Below are 19,556 nucleotides of genomic sequence, written 5' to 3' on the forward strand. Positions count from 1 at the left end.
TTAACTGTTGTAAACACCGACGAAGATTTGTTGAGAATTTGCGAGAACAAAGAAAATAAACGGACGGTTGGCTTTGAATAATATTTCGACTACCGGCATAGAAGACAGCATCACCATTGACGCTGAAAAATATAATATTGTTATACATACATAAAATCACGCCTCTTTCCCGGAGGGGTAGGCAGAGACTACCTCTTTCCACTAATATTGTTATCTTTACTTTGTATTCTATCTAAGCGTTAACCTGTTATGCTTTTACTAACATTATAATTTTCCAAACATAGGCTACATTTATCTATATTTTAATTATTTTTTTGGGGTTTGGGGTAGGACACAGACTACTAAAACTTGCCTTGATCTCTGCACACATCTTTCGCTTCATCCACATTCATGACTCTCTTCATGCCAGCAAGCTAAAAGTTAGTAATAATAGAGAGAAAATTTGAATTTTTAACGTCGGTTTTTATTTTTATATTTATCGGACGTCAATTAATTTAATTAATCAGGCGTGATGGTATGTATGTATGTATGTAAGCTATATATTTAACTCCGTTAGATCACCCGTCACTTGCAAGGTTAATTTCAAATCCTCACCACTGCCAGCGGCCGCTTTCGTCCCAGACTCAGTAACTTCTATCACGGCTTGTTGAATAGCAGCAGATACGTGGACAGATGAACCTTCCACTATGTTGTCCAATTCACTGTGTCGTTGATGGAATATCTTGTTTACACCAATCTAGAATGATCAGTCAATACGTCATTTAATAAACTCTTACGTTAACGGACGGAATGCAGCTGAAACTATTAAGTACATATAATCACGTGAGGCTGAAATTTTTGTATGTTCCTATGAAAGTGTAGAAGAGAAATTTGAGAGTAAATGCCAAAATTCTTTATTCGCGGTATGAGTTAAATTTTGATACATGAAATGAACATAATGGGGAAACGAGAATGAAAGAGTGCAATCTATAAAGAGGAAGGTTAGAGACGTGTGGTTCCCAGCACTAATATAAAAAAGAATAGGACCACTCCATCTCTTTCCCATGTATGTCGTAAAAGGCGACTAAGGGACAGGCTTATAAATTTGGGATTCTTCTTATAGGCGATGGGCTGGCAACCTGTCTCTATTTGAATTTCAATTCTATCATTAAGCCTAAAAACTGAACGTGGCCTGTCAGTCTTTTAAGACTGCTGGTTCTGTCTACCCCGCAAGAGATATAGACGTGATTATATGTATGTATGTTAGAGCCATGATTTGCAGGAGGGATGTATTTACCTTTTTATACAGATGCTTCAAATCCAATTTCGACGACACTTTAAACTTCGGAATGACAACTTTAACGGTACGCTGGGTCATCTTCTTCATGGGTTTGTTTAACAGTTTTGGCGCCAATTTCAGGGCTGTAAGTAACATTGGTAGTCCGTTCCTGTCATTTGGTAGAACTATAACGAATGATGCGTTATCGTTTGCATACGGCAGCTCCAGAATCTAAAAAAAATAGTTTAAAGGTCTGCCTCGTTATGTCGGTAACAGAAATTGTGGTGGCCACTTGTCTAGGTTATACATACATACATACATACATAACATCACGCCTCTTTCCCGGAGGGGTAGGCAGAGACTACCTCTTTCCACTTGCCACGATCTCTGCATACTTCTTTCGCTTCGTCCACATTCATAACTCTCTTCATACAAGCTCGGCGGTTTCGGGTACTTTTGACCTGACCCTTTACCAGGACGTCCTTAATTTGATCAAGATACGTTCGTCTAGGTCTTCCCACTCCGACCTTTCCCTCCACACTCTCCTTGTATATCTGCTTAGTCAACCTGCTTTCATTCATCCTCTCCACATGACCGAACCATCTTAACATACCCTTTTCTATTCCTGTAACTACATCTTCTTTCACATCACAACATTCCCTTATCACGCTGTTCCTTATCCTGTCACTCAATTTCACACCCATCATACTCCTTAACGCTCTCATTTCCACTGCATTTATTCTGCTTTCATGCTTCTTTTGCCATACCCAACTTTCACTCCCATACATTAATCTAGGTTATTTGGGACTTAATATAGGACAATCACGTGATGGAGCAACATTTAACTAAGTCGTAAAAGGCAATTAAGGGAATAAGCTTTTTTAACCAAGTACAACAACAGTTGTTGTTGTCTAAGTTCATCTGTGTTACATTGGACCCTAGCTTCCTATACTAGAAGGATCCATGAAAAAATTCAGAAGAATGAGTCCGTTATACAGACTTTAAAATAATCCAATCGTTGTATCCCAGCTTGATTTGATTTTCTAAACAGGTGTATTTTCAAATGTTAAGAATTATTTTATTGAGAAACATGAGAAACTGCTCAGATGAAAAAGAGATTCGTTAAATATCTACTCGCCTCCGCACTTAAAGAGTCGTCATTAATATAATTATATCTGTCAGTATCTGTGATCATTGGGACCCTGCGAGCTCCCATTGGAGAAAAGAACTCTGAAACGCCCGCTGATTGAAAAGGTTTTTTCCAATTTCCCTAGAAAAAAATCAAAGATTTATATATAAAACTTACACCTCCGCAAAAGAAAAAAAATTTAATGGCGTGAAAATATTTGAACCAATCAGAGCGCGGTTTTTGAACCCTCGAACTGAACTGTCCACTAATGTACTTCTTTTAAGAGCAAGATAGTAAAAGACATTTTGTTTTTGGATTTGATGTTTAATGTACTTGTAATAAAGTCTTTATTTTATTGAGTTTTTATTCTGTTTGATTCAGCGGTAGGTTCAGCTATTTTGCGCCATCGAATATTGCCGAAGTTTAAAGTAGAAAGTTTTAACCCGGACTTATCAAGCCGGTTAAGCCGAGAGCGGTTAAGGTTGTCTGCGTTAATTCCACAGTTTAAGCTTCAATACCACAGATATGATTCCTACTGCAACAATGTACCAGTGACTTTTGTCATGCATAGTAATCTTTTTATGAAAACATCGTGAAGTTTGCAAGGCAAGTTAAAATTGTATTAAGTACTTAAAATTATTATTGTACGTAGTAAATACTTTATAAAATCCTTAAAACATTTGATACACTTACTTGAAAATACACGGCGTTTACTAATATAACAGAGGATTCCCTCGATATGTCCGTCGGTGATAGAAGATTTGGTATCATTCCATTTGTTAACCGTTTTACCTGTAAAAACCTCAAGTGCATCAAAATTTACTTAAGTTATAACTATCCAAAATCTTGATTTTAAAAATTCTTTAATTAGAACTTATCATCAATTTTTAGAAACGGCAGGAGCGGACCAAGCCTGCCTCCGAAAAACTATCGCTGTTCCCCCTTGTTATTATGACGTGAAACGAGACAGCGATAGTTTTTCCACTTGCCACGATTCCTGCACACTTCTTTCGCTTCATCCACATTCATAACTCTCTACATGCAAGCTCGTCGGTTTCGGGTACTATTGACCATACCTTTTGCTAGAACGTCTCCGATTTGATCCGAGGTACGTTCGTTTAGGCCTTCCCCCTCCAACAGTCTGTTTATTAATTAATAATCAGTGTAGCGCTTACCCAGTTATTAATATTTTTAATGGTGTCCATACGATTTGCAAAATCTACATTCTCAATTGTTGAATGGAATATTTTCTTGGATTCTTTTGTAAATTTCGGATTTAACAGAATATGTTGTGACGCATAGATCTTGCTAGCCACTTTGAGTGTGACCCCGGGAAGGTATATGAGACAATCAATGAGTTTACCCAACGCAGGCTTCAGCTGTTGAAAAATAAATTTTATCACCATTTCATCTTTATACTAAAAAGAGAATTTTTAAAATTTTTGTTTCGTTTTTTTTTATATTTGTTATTTTACACATAAGTTAAATATTACAAAAAGTAGTGATTACAGTGGTGATAACTATTAACTAACCCTCTTACGATAAGTGAAAACATCGTGAGGAAACCTACACATTCAAGCAACTGGATGTGGATCCAATACAGATGTGATCCAAGTAAGATGGGAGTCACTTTGTGTAAAAACCTGACTCACCCAATCCAGGATCCATGGTCAATGGCTCACCCCGGGCCCCTTACTAGAGTGATAAGGATGCAACCTGGACTAAAGCCAGGACGAAGATAAACTATTAAGTAACTTTTAATTTCCCGCAGCTTCACCTGCGCGAATTAAGCGCCATCTATAAAAGAATACAGGAACAAGTTTCTCCATGATTAAAAGTACCCTATCTCCTTCTGCGTATATGTATGTCCAGTGAATTAAACGTGAAATGGTAACAAACAAACTCACTTTCGCATTTATGATATTAGTTTAGTATGGATGGATTTACCAAGGTCAAATAGGTAATTTGCTTAAAAAATAATTTTACCTCTTCACGCGTGTGTCCTATTGCGTTCAGCAATTCCGTCTCAGCTTCTCCTGACGCGCCAAGAACCAGTTTACCAAGGGGAAGGAGAGCCGATATTGGTGAGCAAACGGAATTCTTGTTTGGGTCGGCTAATGCCATGTGCTGAAATAAAAAAAAACACAAACACATCCTAGGGTAGGTCTGTATGGTCTTCTTGAAATCTGGATCAAAGTTAAGTGAAGACTACAAGAAATAGCATTTATAGGCCTCTCTTCCGCGACCATGATCACTCTTTTTTAAAGTTTGATTGTTGACCGATGCTTTTACGATTAGGGACATCGTGAGGAAATCAGCACATTCAAGAAAGATGTGTAACCATGATCCACTACAGGTAAGGTACGCTGCTGAAGTTGCGGACGTCAGACGGGAGTGGCTTCGTGTAAAATGTTGACTTACCCAATTTAGGATCGTGGTCATCGGCGGACCTTAGATGCCTAGTAGCTTCGTGTAAAAAACTGAATTAAGTACCCAATCTAGGATGTGATGATGATGATCATTCAACGAGAAACCCCAGTATCCAGTCTCCAGAAATGACGCCAGCAAAAGTAAGTACAGTCTCTGCTGAAAAGGGTTGAGGATGCAACCGGGACTGACACAGGGGAGGTAGAATACTTACCATTGCTAAACTTGACCTGACAACCCCTCGAAAGTCGATATATTTCGGTAACTCCGTTTCAGTTTCGGTTTCGATGACTTGCACAGATTCAGCATCTGGAGCCCAATCTTGGACCTCTTCGGTCTCAGATTGGGTTAATGGAGTCGTCGGCTCTTCACTTTCAAATGTGACTTTCTTATGTCTCTTTCTTCCACTTGCTAGATTCGCATTTATGATGAGTGACAGGAAACATGCCTTAGTTAGTATATCTGTGTATAAAAGAAGGTAAAATAATGTGTTTTCGTCTTTTTCATAATCATGCAAGTCTGAAAGTACAGATTTCTCATTGTTTGCAATTATGAAAGGGGAATCCCGGGGAAATCCTCTCTTAGTGCACCCTTAGTCAAGCAACCCCTTCCTAGTTTTTGGTCTAGATTATTTTTAATTTATAAATTGATACTTTTAGTCTTTTAGATACCATATGTATAAGTATTTAGTGGAGTACTCACTCGTAAGTTGTAAACGCATTTTAAAATATGTAGGTATTATTTAATGACAAATCATCTGGCTATATTTTAGTACGTTCATCTACTTATCTCGAAATGTATTCTTGCATCAATTACATTACCTACCTTTGTTCCAAACTCCAATCACAAGCTAACTAATCAATTAAAAGATAAGCTAGACATGGTGAAAGAAATATTGATGCTTTAGTAGGATAACAAGTAATCTAACTAGTTGGTGTCTCAGGTCTAGCTGAATACAGTTTTGAAATAAAATTCATACATTTACCTAAATTAACAAAATGTCGCAAGTACACAAATGGATCTAAAAAATATTGAAATAAAATGCAAAGTCCTGAATAGACACAAAACTCACGAACCTGTTGTTTTGTTTTAAATTATTTTAAACGCCATCTAGTAGCTCATGTGTGAACTTCATAGCGCTCTGACCACTGAATGGAAATCGCAAGTCTTTATAGCACGCAACATATTATGGTTTTCAATTTTAGTAACAGATGGAGTCTTACTGGTTTATAAAGAGTTTAGGTAGGCAGTTGAATTATTCATTTTCATATCCATTTATTCGAGCTATTCACGAACGTTGACTTGACAAGGCTATGTCTTAAATTCTTTTTTGTTCTAACCCCTTGGGTTAGCCTTTGGGTTAGCCGCAGAAATAAAAAGAGAAAAAAGTAGTCAAACGTTCGAGAATATATTTTATGGCAAAACATGAAAAATATTATTACTTTAAGTAGGTATGGTTTGAGCACAATACATGTATGACATAGATTCCATACTATAAATTTTACTGAAAATATTGTTACCTTGTTAGCGATTACTTTCGATACTATAGATCGAAATAATTCTATTATATTTTTTTATATCGATATTGACTGATCTCAAAATCGGATCTGACGAGCGGCAAGGACAACACTATTTATTTGTTTATTTGTTATGAAGAATCTTTAATGAATTGAGATTTTATTATTATCGTCTCCGTAATCGTCATTTTACAAGTTAAAAAGCACTGAATCAAACAAAATGTGTTGCTGCTTATAACGATGTAAAATATCATGTCGTTATAAATCATATAACCATTTGCATCCGTCGACGGGCCGGGCAGGTAAATCAATTAGGTCTCCAGGCACACCGGCAGTGCGCATACTCGAAACTATTTTTAGCCGGTTGCAATATTGATTCGCGATGATACCCAGCGAAATCTACGCAGAGGATTTGATGAGCACTGTGATTCGGTACGGGCTGTATATCGGAGCTGCTTTCCAACTGGTGTGTCTTCTGGCTTGTGTTACCCTAACTGACGAACAAAGCGAGTCCCATCCTTACGAAAAGGTAAGCAAATAGAAATTTAGTTTCCATAGTTCATTGTTCTTGACTGACAAAGTCACCTCCTACCAACTAGGAGGAGGTCCTGGCATTAACTTTGATTGCGATCTTGCCTCACTAGAATGTAATATAGCAAGAATTTTCGATAATACCAAGATATTACTGATCTAGAATTTCAGAAACAAATAGGTACTCTTTGTTCCATAAAACATACAGTGGTTTTTACTCAACCATCACTAATTTATATCAATTATCTTCTAAGTTCTCTAATAATAATTAAGAGGAATCTAGTTTCACTATTTGGGTCATTCGATCACAAAGTCACAGATGTATTTACACAAAGAGGGGATGTAAGGGACCACTTATCAGGTCTAGTAATTAAATAAAGAATTATATCTGACTACAAAGATATGAGGCAATTGATCTCAAATGTTTATATGTACTTAATCATTTCAGGCATATACAGACAGTGATGAATGCAGTTCAGAACAATCTTCGCCCGGGCATCGCCCCTCAATGCCTCGAGTTCTTGCCCGACGCCATGATAAAAAGAAGAGGCGTTAGCTGAGATGGAGGTCCCTGCGGTGATCTCTCACGACTACCATCGCACGTGGTGGATCTCGAACCGTTTTTCGATGAGTGATCACTAATTATTTGAACTCCCAACTGTACGTATAAAATTTCCTGTTACTTTTTTTTGGTCTTATTGTCTTGGAAGATAGAAAACTCGCTGCGCCAAGAGATTACAATCATTACAGAACAAACTAAATGGTACAAAGGAAGTCTTATCAGCAGATATCTCAAGCAATCACTTCTAGTCAACCTTAGGGTGAAAGGAAACCAAATAGAAGAAAGATTCAAATTAAAAAAATACACAAATGGGTATACCAGATACAACTTTATGAAGACAAGAAGGCTACTGTTGAATATGATTCTATGGCTTACCATTTGTAGAATGTGTCAGTTCTGGCCTAGTTCAGCAGTTTCTTCTGCTTATTATTTCATTGTATAAGACAATGAAGAACAAGTAAAAAAAAAATCTGTTTTGTTTTTTTTTTTTGTTCTTTTATTATCTGTTTAAAATGCTGGAAACAAGAGAATCTGGAAAAACAAGAAGAATGAAATCTGAATTCTTCATCTTGACAAAAGGGTTATAAATGAAGTTCTTATGGATGAAAATTAAGTCAAATTAAAATGTACACGTCTGGTTCATCTACTTCAAACAAATGAGTACAATAGGAACCCAGAAAAGTATAGCAAAACCTGAAGTATGCCAAGCAATTTTAATCATTAAATTTATTTAGATTGCTTATTTTATGATTTAAAATAAATCAAGTACAGTTGGGTGTAAATTTTCTGTTCAATTTATTCCCGGTCATAGAGTGGCCACATTTGAGACTGTACCTAAATAAATTTAGATTTATATTGTTAGCTTTGGATATCCAAATTTACCCGAAGCCCTAAGAAATATTTTTTTAACATGACAATACTTTTTTATTTTTAACTGTACCTGTTAATTTTATAATGTTTATGAATCATGTAATTTTATTATAATTCAATGGTATAATAGATATTGTAGTAATTTTACTCATAAGTGGCAATCATAGATATTATACGATATGGAATGGCGGATAATAGGGACGAATAATCATTTGATGGACGTGTATACGATAAAAAAACTCCACAACTCCTTATCCGATAAGAGTCAATGAAAACTGATGATGAGTACAAAACAGATATTTAGTACCTTTTTTCAGTGGCGCAGCGGTAGTGGGCTTGTCTGTGACATAGAAGTTCCCGGGTTCGAATCCCAGCCAGGACATTATGAGAAACGCCCTTGCTCTGATTGGCCTGCGTCTTGGATGTAAATCTTTATAATAATTTATTATAAAATATAGTATTGTTGAAGAACTATCTCATGACACAAGTTTCAAACTTACTTCAAGACTTACTCAAACTGTGTAATCTGTCCAGTATATATTTATTTATTTACCTATTAAGGGAATAGGTTCGATTCTCCCTTATTGACTCACCCAATCCAGGATCCATGGTCGAAGGCATATCCCGGGCTTCTCTCCAGAGATACTGAATACTAATTTGAAATGTATAAGGGGTAGATATAGCCAACAGTCTCAGTAATACTGAAAACCCACTCAGCTGTGTACTAAATATCTGTTTTGGGGATGGCATTATAGAATTTGATGTTTTAATTAATATCTTTTCAATGTAATAGTCATTAAATGTTTATCACGATATGCATATGGATAATCAAAATAAATAGTAGTTATACAATGTATTTCATGATGTTAGATTGATTGTTTGTGGCTGCAAAAGGCTATTTTGTTCTGTATATAGATCAAGGAAAGGTTTAAAATAAAACGTTGATTGTGAATCTTTGTTTTCAATACTTGTCAAATTTGATATGCTAAAAATCGGTAATTTATTTAAAAATCTGAATGATACCGCATAAAATGGATTTCTCTAAATTCTCATGGGAATATATTCAACTGTATAACTACACCAAATTATTTTAAACAGTAACAAAATGGTCTTTTGTTTAAATTAATAGCATAATCCATATATACTACATGTCTAGGTTTTTCCGATATTATTATATGTAATAACGTATACAATCATTCCTAGTTAAACTAAGCAACTTTGTAGTAACTGGGTACGATCGAGTATGGTATAGGATATATTTTTTTTAATTTGTGTTTTTTTTCATCAATTTTTCTACTTAGCTTAATTTTTTAGGTCTAGACTATTATTGTATAGACAATAAACAACTTGTAGAATTAAGAATTAACTAAATTTCTATAAGGTTCATTATCAAACAAAATCTTATTTTACCTATTTTTTTTCTGAGTACAAAATATTAAAAAAAAAAAAACAAAAGAACAAATTCATAATTTTTATTTTCACATATTTTTTTACGTTTATTATTGAAGATTATCACGACTACTCTAGCCAAGAAGACCTCAAATAAAATTATTTATGCTGTAGATCTGTAATATTAAAATAGTTTATAAATATTACTATTAAGAAATATTACTATTAAGTATTGTATTTCAGTCACTTGCTTTAAAGCTCCCTTGTAAGCGTTCAGTGGTTAGTTTAAATTACAAATGATACACTGGATTTGAAATATGTGATTTATCTATTCGTAAAAGTCGAATGTATCCTTTGAAAATTAAAGCGAAACTATTTGAAAATATAGCTTATAGGTGAGTTTGTAAATATTAATTAGAGAGAAAATAATTAAGCATAATAAAATTTTTAAACATAATTATATTGATATCAAAATATTATTTTTCTGTAGTATAGTCTTCATTGTTTGATTTTGTACATATTTTTCAGAGAACCTAAATGTAAGGAAATAAAATTAAATCAAGAATTAGGTAACTACACTAGTTTAGTTAAATGATCGGACAAAATGGTTCCCATAAAGCAAGTAATATTTAATTGTAAAAAAAGATAAGATGTTGTCTTCAATTGAAATAAAATATATAATATGGAATAGTAATAAACTATAAAGAACATATAACAGTTGGATACAATCTCATTCATGTTTTAATCTATAATAACCTTAATTTATTTCTGTTATTTTAATTCTATTGCATCAGTTATTGTCATCAGGGCGTCATTATCTGCAATTTATCTCCACCAATCATCAAGATAAATAAATTTATTGTGCTATGCCCTTTTTTATGCGAACGAATTAAAACAATTCCATGTATAAGGTACGGTTATGTAACGTAAAAGTAATAATTATTATCATCAGATTAACATTTGACCGAAAAATATTGGTTTTCAATATTTCCGTTTTTTGTAAGTGCTTATAAGTTTTTCGTATCTTCTATCATGTTTAAGGATAAAAAAACCTTGTTTAATAATAAACACTAAAACGCTTCCGTAGTTACGTCGCCCCCTACGACATCCACAGGGGAAGACGTTTCTATTCTACGTTACCCGAAACTTTTAAGCATGCAAATATATTTATTTCAATTGATGATACAACTATTACTCATAAGTGCTTAGTATAATAAGTTAAAATATTTTAAAAATGTTATATTATTTAAAAAAAAATTAAGGATAGTCTTTGAAAGTAGATATTGCTCGAGCAATGGGTCGAAAATATAGAAGTGAATGTTTGCAAAGATCACTTGGCCGTAAAAGTATGTCTTAATATTTAGGTACAAGTTTCTAATAAGAAAGTTAAAAAAATTTTTTTTTACTTTTTCAAAATTTCATGAAATTCTAATGGTATCATTTGAACAATTTGACAATCATTAATTACGCATATAAAAATGTCACTGATTGACTAATAATAGAAGAATTACTTAGGCACAGAAGAAATTACCGGTCGTAGGAAAATATAATCTGGAAGCGTTATTACGACCCATTGTCGACAGTATTGAGTGTATACAATTATTATAGATACACTAGCATCCTCTTTATGTATAACTAGCTGTTAACCGCAGTTCCATCGGCGTAACTACCAAATTTTTCTCGTTCCCGTGGGAATTTCCAGAACAAAAAACCTAGTTTTTATCTGTCTCTGTCCCAAATAAATAAAAAAAAGGTTCAGTTTATGAGGTAATTGCGAATTACCCTACCTTTCAGTCGGGTAAAAACAAATCTTATCTCTTTATAATATTAGATGCATTATATCATTTAAATCTATCTCTCTTAACATTTTGAGATACGTTATGAGCGTATTATAATTCTATAAAAATGTACAAGTGCTTAGTACAATTTTTTATTTTATTTTAATGAATTTAAAATCTATCAAAAATTTTGTTTAACATTAATTCAATTGAAAGTAAACTAAACCATATGTACTATACTTATATTCAAAATTAAAATCTTACTTATCAAGCAAAAAATAAATACGAAAGAGGATGCAGTGGAACTTAATAATCCGCACAGGGTGGCTAGAAGTGACATATAACGTAACGAATAAAGGTGTAAAAGTCATTCTCATAGTCGGTACCACTGGAACAGTATCATCTCAATGACTTAAGACTCTATCATCTCAATGACTTAAGACCCTCTGAAAAAAATGTAAGTGCTGCAATTTTTCCAACTGATAGTAGCAACCAGACATGACAATTAATTTGATGCACTTTTTTACATTTATCGTCACTTCAGTAGCAATACTGCTGCAAGTTAATCAGATATAATTCGAATCATTCATTCTTTTTAAGGCCATTGGATTGCGTGAAAAATAGAAATAAAAAAATAGTGTGTATAAATTTGGATAATTTAAAAATAGGTACAATTATATATATAAGGTAAAGTAAAAAAAAAGTATATACTCGTATATAAGGTCCGTATAAATAAAGTATAAATATTTTAAAAGTAAAGTAGGTCACGAATACTGAAAAGTTTTCCCTTTTTTTTACAAAACGAAAGATGAAAAATATTTATTTTATTGAATTTTTTTTCATGTTTCGCTATATGTTTAGTAGGAAAGTTTTTCAGAATGTGGTACCAATACCACTATTTAAATATTTGTGTTTCATTTATACTGGCATTGTATACGTGTATTAGTTAGTGTTTCATGTATTATACAAAATTGGGGCAGATCGGTAAACAATAGCAACCGCCCTCAGATGCAGTACTTTTGTATAGCCAAGGGCGGGTTAAGATAATAGTTATAATCATGTATATATATGTAAGAAAACACTATTTAAAAAATGGATCAATAACCTAACCGTCCGCAGATGAAGTATAAATATGCTCCTCGGGCGGTATAAGTTAGTATTTAAAAATATAGTGTAAGTATTAGAGTTACATGTTAAATACTAAGTTAGATGGATAAGAAACACTTAGAATGTGGAACAAAAACCTAACCGTGCGCAGATGCAGTATAAAAATACTCCTCGGGCGGTATAAGTTAGTATAAGACTTGAGGTGTGTACAATCTAAGTAAATATATTTAAATATAGATTTGTTTAGCCACCACAAGCTCAACCATTTTTCCTTTGTGTTTTTTTTTGTTATTTTATTTATATTGTTTATATAATATGATTATTTATATAAATTTTAATTTATTATGAATTTTCACGTTTTACTGTTATATAGTAAAATAATTACAATATATTTTGTTAGGTACTCTTACTTACATTGTACGTACCTTAATATTAAGATACTATCTAAATATTATTGTAGGTGTAGTAACTAATGATAGAATCTGTTTAATTTTCCGTCATTTGAAATTTCTTATAATTTTAAGTCTTTAAAATTATTATAAAATATTTTTTTAATTTATTTAGGTAAGTATATATTTTATCATAATTTTGTCGAACAGTTTTTGTCCGGCTGTTATTCCATCTTTTATTTTTTTAACACATAGCATTATTATAATATTTTTAGGGATGAGATAAGTTTGAAATCATAAAAAATTCCAGTCCAGTTTCACGGACCAGTTTTAATTTTTTGAATGAATATGTATAAGGAACCCGCTAAATAACGTTTCTATTTTGGTAAAAAAAATTTACTTGGATTGACTGTCTTGCCGGTACACTGTCGAGATATTGTGCAAAACCAAAACCACTATCTTTAACAGGAATGCAGTATAGAGATATTTTTTAAATATAATTTTGTATTCGAAAAATTTTAATGAACATCTATTAATGGATAACAAGTGGTACTTACAGCATTTAGAAGCTTGGATTCCTACATCTGAAAAACCAAGTGAAACAACTTAACAGTTAAAACGTACTGAAATATCACAGACATTAAAAAGTATAAAAATTACATGGGAACTCATAAAGATCATCTAAGCAAACGAAATATGTTTTAATTTATTTATTCGAAAAAATAAGTTTTTTTCTTATATTTTAAAAAATTACTTATAAGAATTTAAGATACTGGTAGAATTAAGACTTGTGTAAATTGCATAATGTTGGTAATTGTTGTCCATTCAGACTAAATATTTAAATATTCTGCTCAAAACGATTACTGACATAGGATAAATTATATTTGACACATATGTACGTATATGTATTATTTATATTGACATCTTAGTACTGGTTTTTAATAAACTATATAATGTTTAACTTTATTATTTTTGACTTAAAAAAGAAATAATTAAAGATTCTTTAAAAGTTGCTTTAAATACGACTTTGGTCAAAGTATAAGTATTAATAATTTTGTGCCGCAATTTTTCTTATTCATCCTAGTATTTTATTTTTTTCATTGGACCATACATGAATTCCGCAAATAATGACATTATGCAAACTTTTAGAATTTAATTCAAATTAAATGTGAGGAAAACAGCTAACATAAACCTAACCGCCGTAGATGCCGTGTGGAACGCCTCGGACGGTATAAGTTAGATTAAGATATTATACATATACATAGTTATGTAGTGTACATTAATGTAAGACGGACTCCGATTGAAAAGGAAGAACAAGTAACCGTTTGTAGATGTCGCTTTAGTGCGCCTCAGACGGTATAAGTTAAAGTAAGGTAGTTAAGTTAGTTTAAGGAATTTCAATGTTAATTTTCGATTATTTTATAACCTATCGGCGAATTCATATATGTATATATAATATTATTTGACCTTGAGCTGAACTGAACCGATCGTTAAAAACAGATAATTTTGTGATTATAGCGTTTCGAATTAGTTTTCGGTTTATTACCACTACAAAATTATAGTTTAAAATAGATTTTTTGTAAAACCACATGTTTAATTTATTATTCTAATACTCTTTCTATATGGATATAAACTAGATTTACAATAAGAAAGAAAAAAGTAAAAAAAAAAATCTGTTATACTTATGTAATTTATAAGAGTATAAGTCGTTAGTTGTATGTATACACAAGTTAATCACATGAAGAAGGAAATTCGCTTTTGTTAAAAGGACCTACTCGTATATTTCAAAAGTAAACTCAAATTGCCTAACATTCGCAATAGTAAAAATAAAACTGATAAAATTTTGAATATAGACAACTAACGACAATATAATATGACTTAAATTATTTGAGTAAATAATATTAAAATGTAATATTATAAGTACTAGATTAATAACTTGAAAAACGATGACGAAAATAAGCAGAACGTAACCCTCCGCAGATGACGTACAATTACGCCTCGGTCGGTATAAGTGTAAATAAAAAAAATACTTAGTTTATAAGATAGGTTAAGTATATATTTTGAATAAGATAAAACTACATACTTTTTTATATATTTGTTCTTTTTTTTTTAGTTAATATTCTATTTCGGAATATTAAAAAAAAAAATTAGTGAAATCAATATTTTCTCTCATAAGAAATGTTGATTATTCAATGTACCTACTCTTAATTTCGAAAAATACATTACACGTAATTACTTGCGAGTAAAACAACACATTTTCGATAAGAACAAGACAATATAAACATAATAATTATAATACAACACGCAAGTCTGGTCTTGTTTCCTATAATTTCGGATAGAAAGAGAGAAAACATATGCGTTGTTAAGCTTCGTGAATAGTATAAACACGAACATGAAATTACTTCAATTGTTTTTTTTTATGTGAGACTGTATTGAAAAATTATGTGAAGTATTTATTTCGAATATTTTTATTTCTTAGGTAGAACGTGGTATGGCGGCTTGAATGTATAGATAATTACTACAAAGTTGCTTTGTCGAATAAAGTTTGGAAACATTCCCCATTGATCATTAAATAGAAATAGTACCCATAGCATAGTGATTCTATGTAAACTTGCATTTTTATTCGTGAAATAAAACAATATCAAAATTCATAAAGCTTTTTATTTGTTACGTGGACTAGAAACTTACAGCAAAATTTTAAGTTTATATCCATTTAGGGTCCATACAAGATGTAAGGATGGATTCGGTGAAAGATAATGAAGCGGCCAGATATAGTTAGGAAATAAATATAACAAAAAAAAATTGTACTCACTGTCACTCTATTTTTCAAGTTATTTGTATGGCGGATACGAATATAAGGCAGCGCCTATTATCTTTGAATCCATCCTTTATTTTTACGGACCTAGTTCGAAAATAAAGAACAATACCTTGTGCGATCCGAAAAAGTATGTTACACCATAAGTACCTACATCAGTGACAAGATTGAAAAAAAAACTTAATAAATAACGTTAACAGTTTTTTAAGATATTTTTTTTTTTAATTTTCCAATATTTAACAGATCCGAAGAAATGGCAAGACAATCGATCGAGCGACAATGACAATCGATACGTGTAAGTGTTGCCATATAAGTTACCGTTTAACATGGCAACATCGTTAACACCTGTAAAAAAAAAACTTATACAAAAGACCTGCACGGATCGACAGGGCTAAATCAATTATTGTCATTACTTTTAAAGTAAATACTCTAAGCTTATCGTATAGATATCTCGTATAACATTATTCAACGCTTGTACAATTCAATAAGTACATAACAACATTTAAGGCACAAATATCACTTAAATAGTTTATCAACTGTATACAAAATAGCACCAATATTACGAAAATATCGAAATTTCGACACAACTAAGTATGGCACTTTCTGTGTGACTCCACAAGTCAATCAAAAGGTGGTCACGAAATGAGATGAAGTACCTAATTAACAAGTGCTTAATACTCACATTGAATATTCAGAAAATGAATTTGTATTTGAAATAAGGATTCTAAGAAATGTATTTAAATGACAGTCAACATAATTGTATAAATGTAAAAAAAAACAACTTACATTTAAAAAAAGATGATTTACCAATGAATTAAATATGTATATATTTAAACGCATTTTTATATTTTTTGTATTTACAACAAAATCAAATGAAATCCTTGATAAATAATAATTCTACAAAAAAAAACAATAAAAACTAAACAATCAACATGATCAAGAGATAAATTTGATAAATATTAAATTATGATTATGATAATAATATTGCACAAACTTTGGCGTATCATAAAAATACTGACATATTTTTACTTAGATGATAATTGATCCATTATGCTTACCAAAACTTTAAAAAGGCCTTTGATTTTTAATTTATAATAAATTTAGGTATGCAATGTTTCGATGTTGCTAGATTTAAATCTAGGCAAATATAATTAACAATGTTGTATTATTTCTTAGTTTTAGTTTGATATCTTTTTTAAGACCATTTTCTGAGGCAGTTTATAATTTCTTGTTATTTACCAAAAACACGTGTGAGTCACCACACATTCTTAAATTTTCATATAAACTACCATTGTATTTGTTTTATTTTTTTCGTGTTTCATACATAGTTCATATAAAAAATATTTCTCCTCTCTGTGACACCCTGTAAACTTGCAATACATATATGTAAAATCAACACTTAATTTCCTATTTCTAAAAGCGAACAAAATAATGCAGGAACAATGCTTTGTACAAATTAAATGCAGGTTTATGAAGCAACTATTACTAAGCCTTAACACAAAATTGCCACAACTGGAACGCAAAGGAATTTTCGTTTTTTTAATACAACCCTATTCAGATAACGCAATTGTTTGTTGTTTGTTGCACATTGTTTTTTTTTCTGTGCTATTCCCAATTTTAAGTACAACAAAAAAACATCTATTCAAGACTTGCGTTATAAGCTAGTAGCCAAATTAAAGTTATGCATTTTTAAGGCATCGACTAGATTATTATCCGTCAAAAATTGTTTGAATGCGTCCAGTTTTTTGAAGCAGATAGTCACGCAACAAGATTTCGAATCGTTTTTACCACAACAATTTTCTTTGACGCTCGAATCGACGTTGCTTTCGTTCGACGTCTGCGTGTTGCAATTTTTCCAACTGATAGTAGCAACCAGACATGACAATTAATTTGATGCACTTTTTTACATTTATCGTCACTTCAGTAGCAATACTGCTGCAAGTTAATCAGATATAATTCGAATCATTCATTCTTTTTAAGGCCATTGGATTGCGTGAAAAATAGAAATAAAAAAATAGTGTGTATAAATTTGGATAATTTAAAAATAGGTACAATTATATATATAAGGTAAAGTAAAAAAAAAGTATATACTCGTATATAAGGTCCGTATAAATAAAGTATAAATATTTTAAAAGTAAAGTAGGTCACGAATACTGAAAAGTTTTCCCTTTTTTTTACAAAACGAAAGATGAAAAATATTTATTTTATTGAATTTTTTTTCATGTTTCGCTATATGTTTAGTAGGAAAGTTTTTCAGAATGTGGTACCAATACCACTATTTAAATATTTGTGTTTCATTTATACTGGCATTGTATACGTGTATTAGTTAGTGTTTCATGTATTATACAAAATTGGGGCAGATCGGTAAACAATAGCAACCGCCCTCAGATGCAGTACTTTTGTATAGCCAAGGGCGGGTTAAGATAATAGTTATAATCATGTATATATATGTAAGAAAACACTATTTAAAAAATGGATCAATAACCTAACCGTCCGCAGATGAAGTATAAATATGCTCCTCGGGCGGTATAAGTTAGTATTTAAAAATATAGTGTAAGTATTAGAGTTACATGTTAAATACTAAGTTAGATGGATAAGAAACACTTAGAATGTGGAACAAAAACCTAACCGTGCGCAGATGCAGTATAAAAATACTCCTCGGGCGGTATAAGTTAGTATAAGACTTGAGGTGTGTACAATCTAAGTAAATATATTTAAATATAGATTTGTTTAGCCACCACAAGCTCAACCATTTTTCCTTTGTGTTTTTTTTTGTTATTTTATTTATATTGTTTATATAATATGATTATTTATATAAATTTTAATTTATTATGAATTTTCACGTTTTACTGTTATATAGTAAAATAATTACAATATATTTTGTTAGGTACTCTTACTTACATTGTACGTACCTTAATATTAAGATACTATCTAAATATTATTGTAGGTGTAGTAACTAATGATAGAATCTGTTTAATTTTCCGTCATTTGAAATTTCTTATAATTTTAAGTCTTTAAAATTATTATAAAATATTTTTTTAATTTATTTAGGTAAGTATATATTTTATCATAATTTTGTCGAACAGTTTTTGTCCGGCTGTTATTCCATCTTTTATTTTTTTAACACATAGCATTATTATAATATTTTTAGGGATGAGATAAGTTTGAAATCATAAAAAATTCCAGTCCAGTTTCACGGACCAGTTTTAATTTTTTGAATGAATATGTATAAGGAACCCGCTAAATAACGTTTCTATTTTGGTAAAAAAAATTTACTTGGATTGACTGTCTTGCCGGTACACTGTCGAGATATTGTGCAAAACCAAAACCACTATCTTTAACAGGAATGCAGTATAGAGATATTTTTTAAATATAATTTTGTATTCGAAAAATTTTAATGAACATCTATTAATGGATAACAAGTGGTACTTACAGCATTTAGAAGCTTGGATTCCTACATCTGAAAAACCAAGTGAAACAACTTAACAGTTAAAACGTACTGAAATATCACAGACATTAAAAAGTATAAAAATTACATGGGAACTCATAAAGATCATCTAAGCAAACGAAATATGTTTTAATTTATTTATTCGAAAAAATAAGTTTTTTTCTTATATTTTAAAAAATTACTTATAAGAATTTAAGATACTGGTAGAATTAAGACTTGTGTAAATTGCATAATGTTGGTAATTGTTGTCCATTCAGACTAAATATTTAAATATTCTGCTCAAAACGATTACTGACATAGGATAAATTATATTTGACACATATGTACGTATATGTA

The 19,556-nt window shown here is 31.4% G+C and overlaps 2 protein-coding genes across 2 annotated transcripts; one reads left to right on the top strand and one right to left on the bottom strand.

The window, feature by feature from the left end:
- Positions 1-5,592, bottom strand: LOC106130161 (antichymotrypsin-2). The gene is made up of 9 exons (XM_013328935.2): positions 5,517-5,592; positions 5,029-5,276; positions 4,374-4,514; positions 3,563-3,766; positions 3,081-3,179; positions 2,397-2,528; positions 1,277-1,489; positions 595-736; positions 1-122 (listed from the first exon to the last, which is right to left on the bottom strand). Exons 1-9 carry the CDS (start codon positions 5,533-5,535, stop codon positions 1-3), a joined length of 1,320 nt encoding a protein of 439 aa, XP_013184389.2. The 5' UTR covers positions 5,536-5,592.
- Positions 5,593-6,362: 770 nt separating this feature from the next.
- Positions 6,363-9,626, top strand: LOC106130211 (protein anon-73B1). Its single transcript, XM_013329003.2, has 2 exons — positions 6,363-6,860; positions 7,311-9,626. The coding sequence occupies exons 1-2, from the start codon at positions 6,714-6,716 to the stop codon at positions 7,416-7,418; spliced, it is 255 nt and encodes an 84-aa protein (XP_013184457.1). The 5' UTR covers positions 6,363-6,713; the 3' UTR covers positions 7,419-9,626.
- Positions 9,627-19,556: the final 9,930 nt, after the last annotated feature.

The sequence above is a fragment of the Amyelois transitella genome, chromosome 7 (assembly GCF_032362555.1).
Source record: "Amyelois transitella isolate CPQ chromosome 7, ilAmyTran1.1, whole genome shotgun sequence".
In the NCBI taxonomy this organism is placed as follows: domain Eukaryota; kingdom Metazoa; phylum Arthropoda; class Insecta; order Lepidoptera; family Pyralidae; genus Amyelois; species Amyelois transitella.

What these genes read in the sequence shown, in the direction of transcription:
- LOC106130161 (XM_013328935.2), bottom strand. An exon ending in TCAGGTCAAGTTTAGCAATG is followed by an intron (nt 4,515 to 5,028) that starts GTAAGTATTCTA and finishes TTTTTATTTCAG; the next exon opens with CACATGGCATTAGCCGACCC. An exon ending in GAAAGCGGCCGCTGGCAGTG is followed by an intron (nt 123 to 594) that starts GTGAGGATTTGA and finishes TATATTTTTCAG; the next exon opens with CGTCAATGGTGATGCTGTCT.
- LOC106130211 (XM_013329003.2), top strand. Translation starts at nt 6,714, where the DNA reads ATGATACCCAGCGAAATCTACGCAGAGGATTTGATGAGCACTGTGATT. An exon ending in AGTCCCATCCTTACGAAAAG is followed by an intron (nt 6,861 to 7,310) that starts GTAAGCAAATAG and finishes TAATCATTTCAG; the next exon opens with GCATATACAGACAGTGATGA.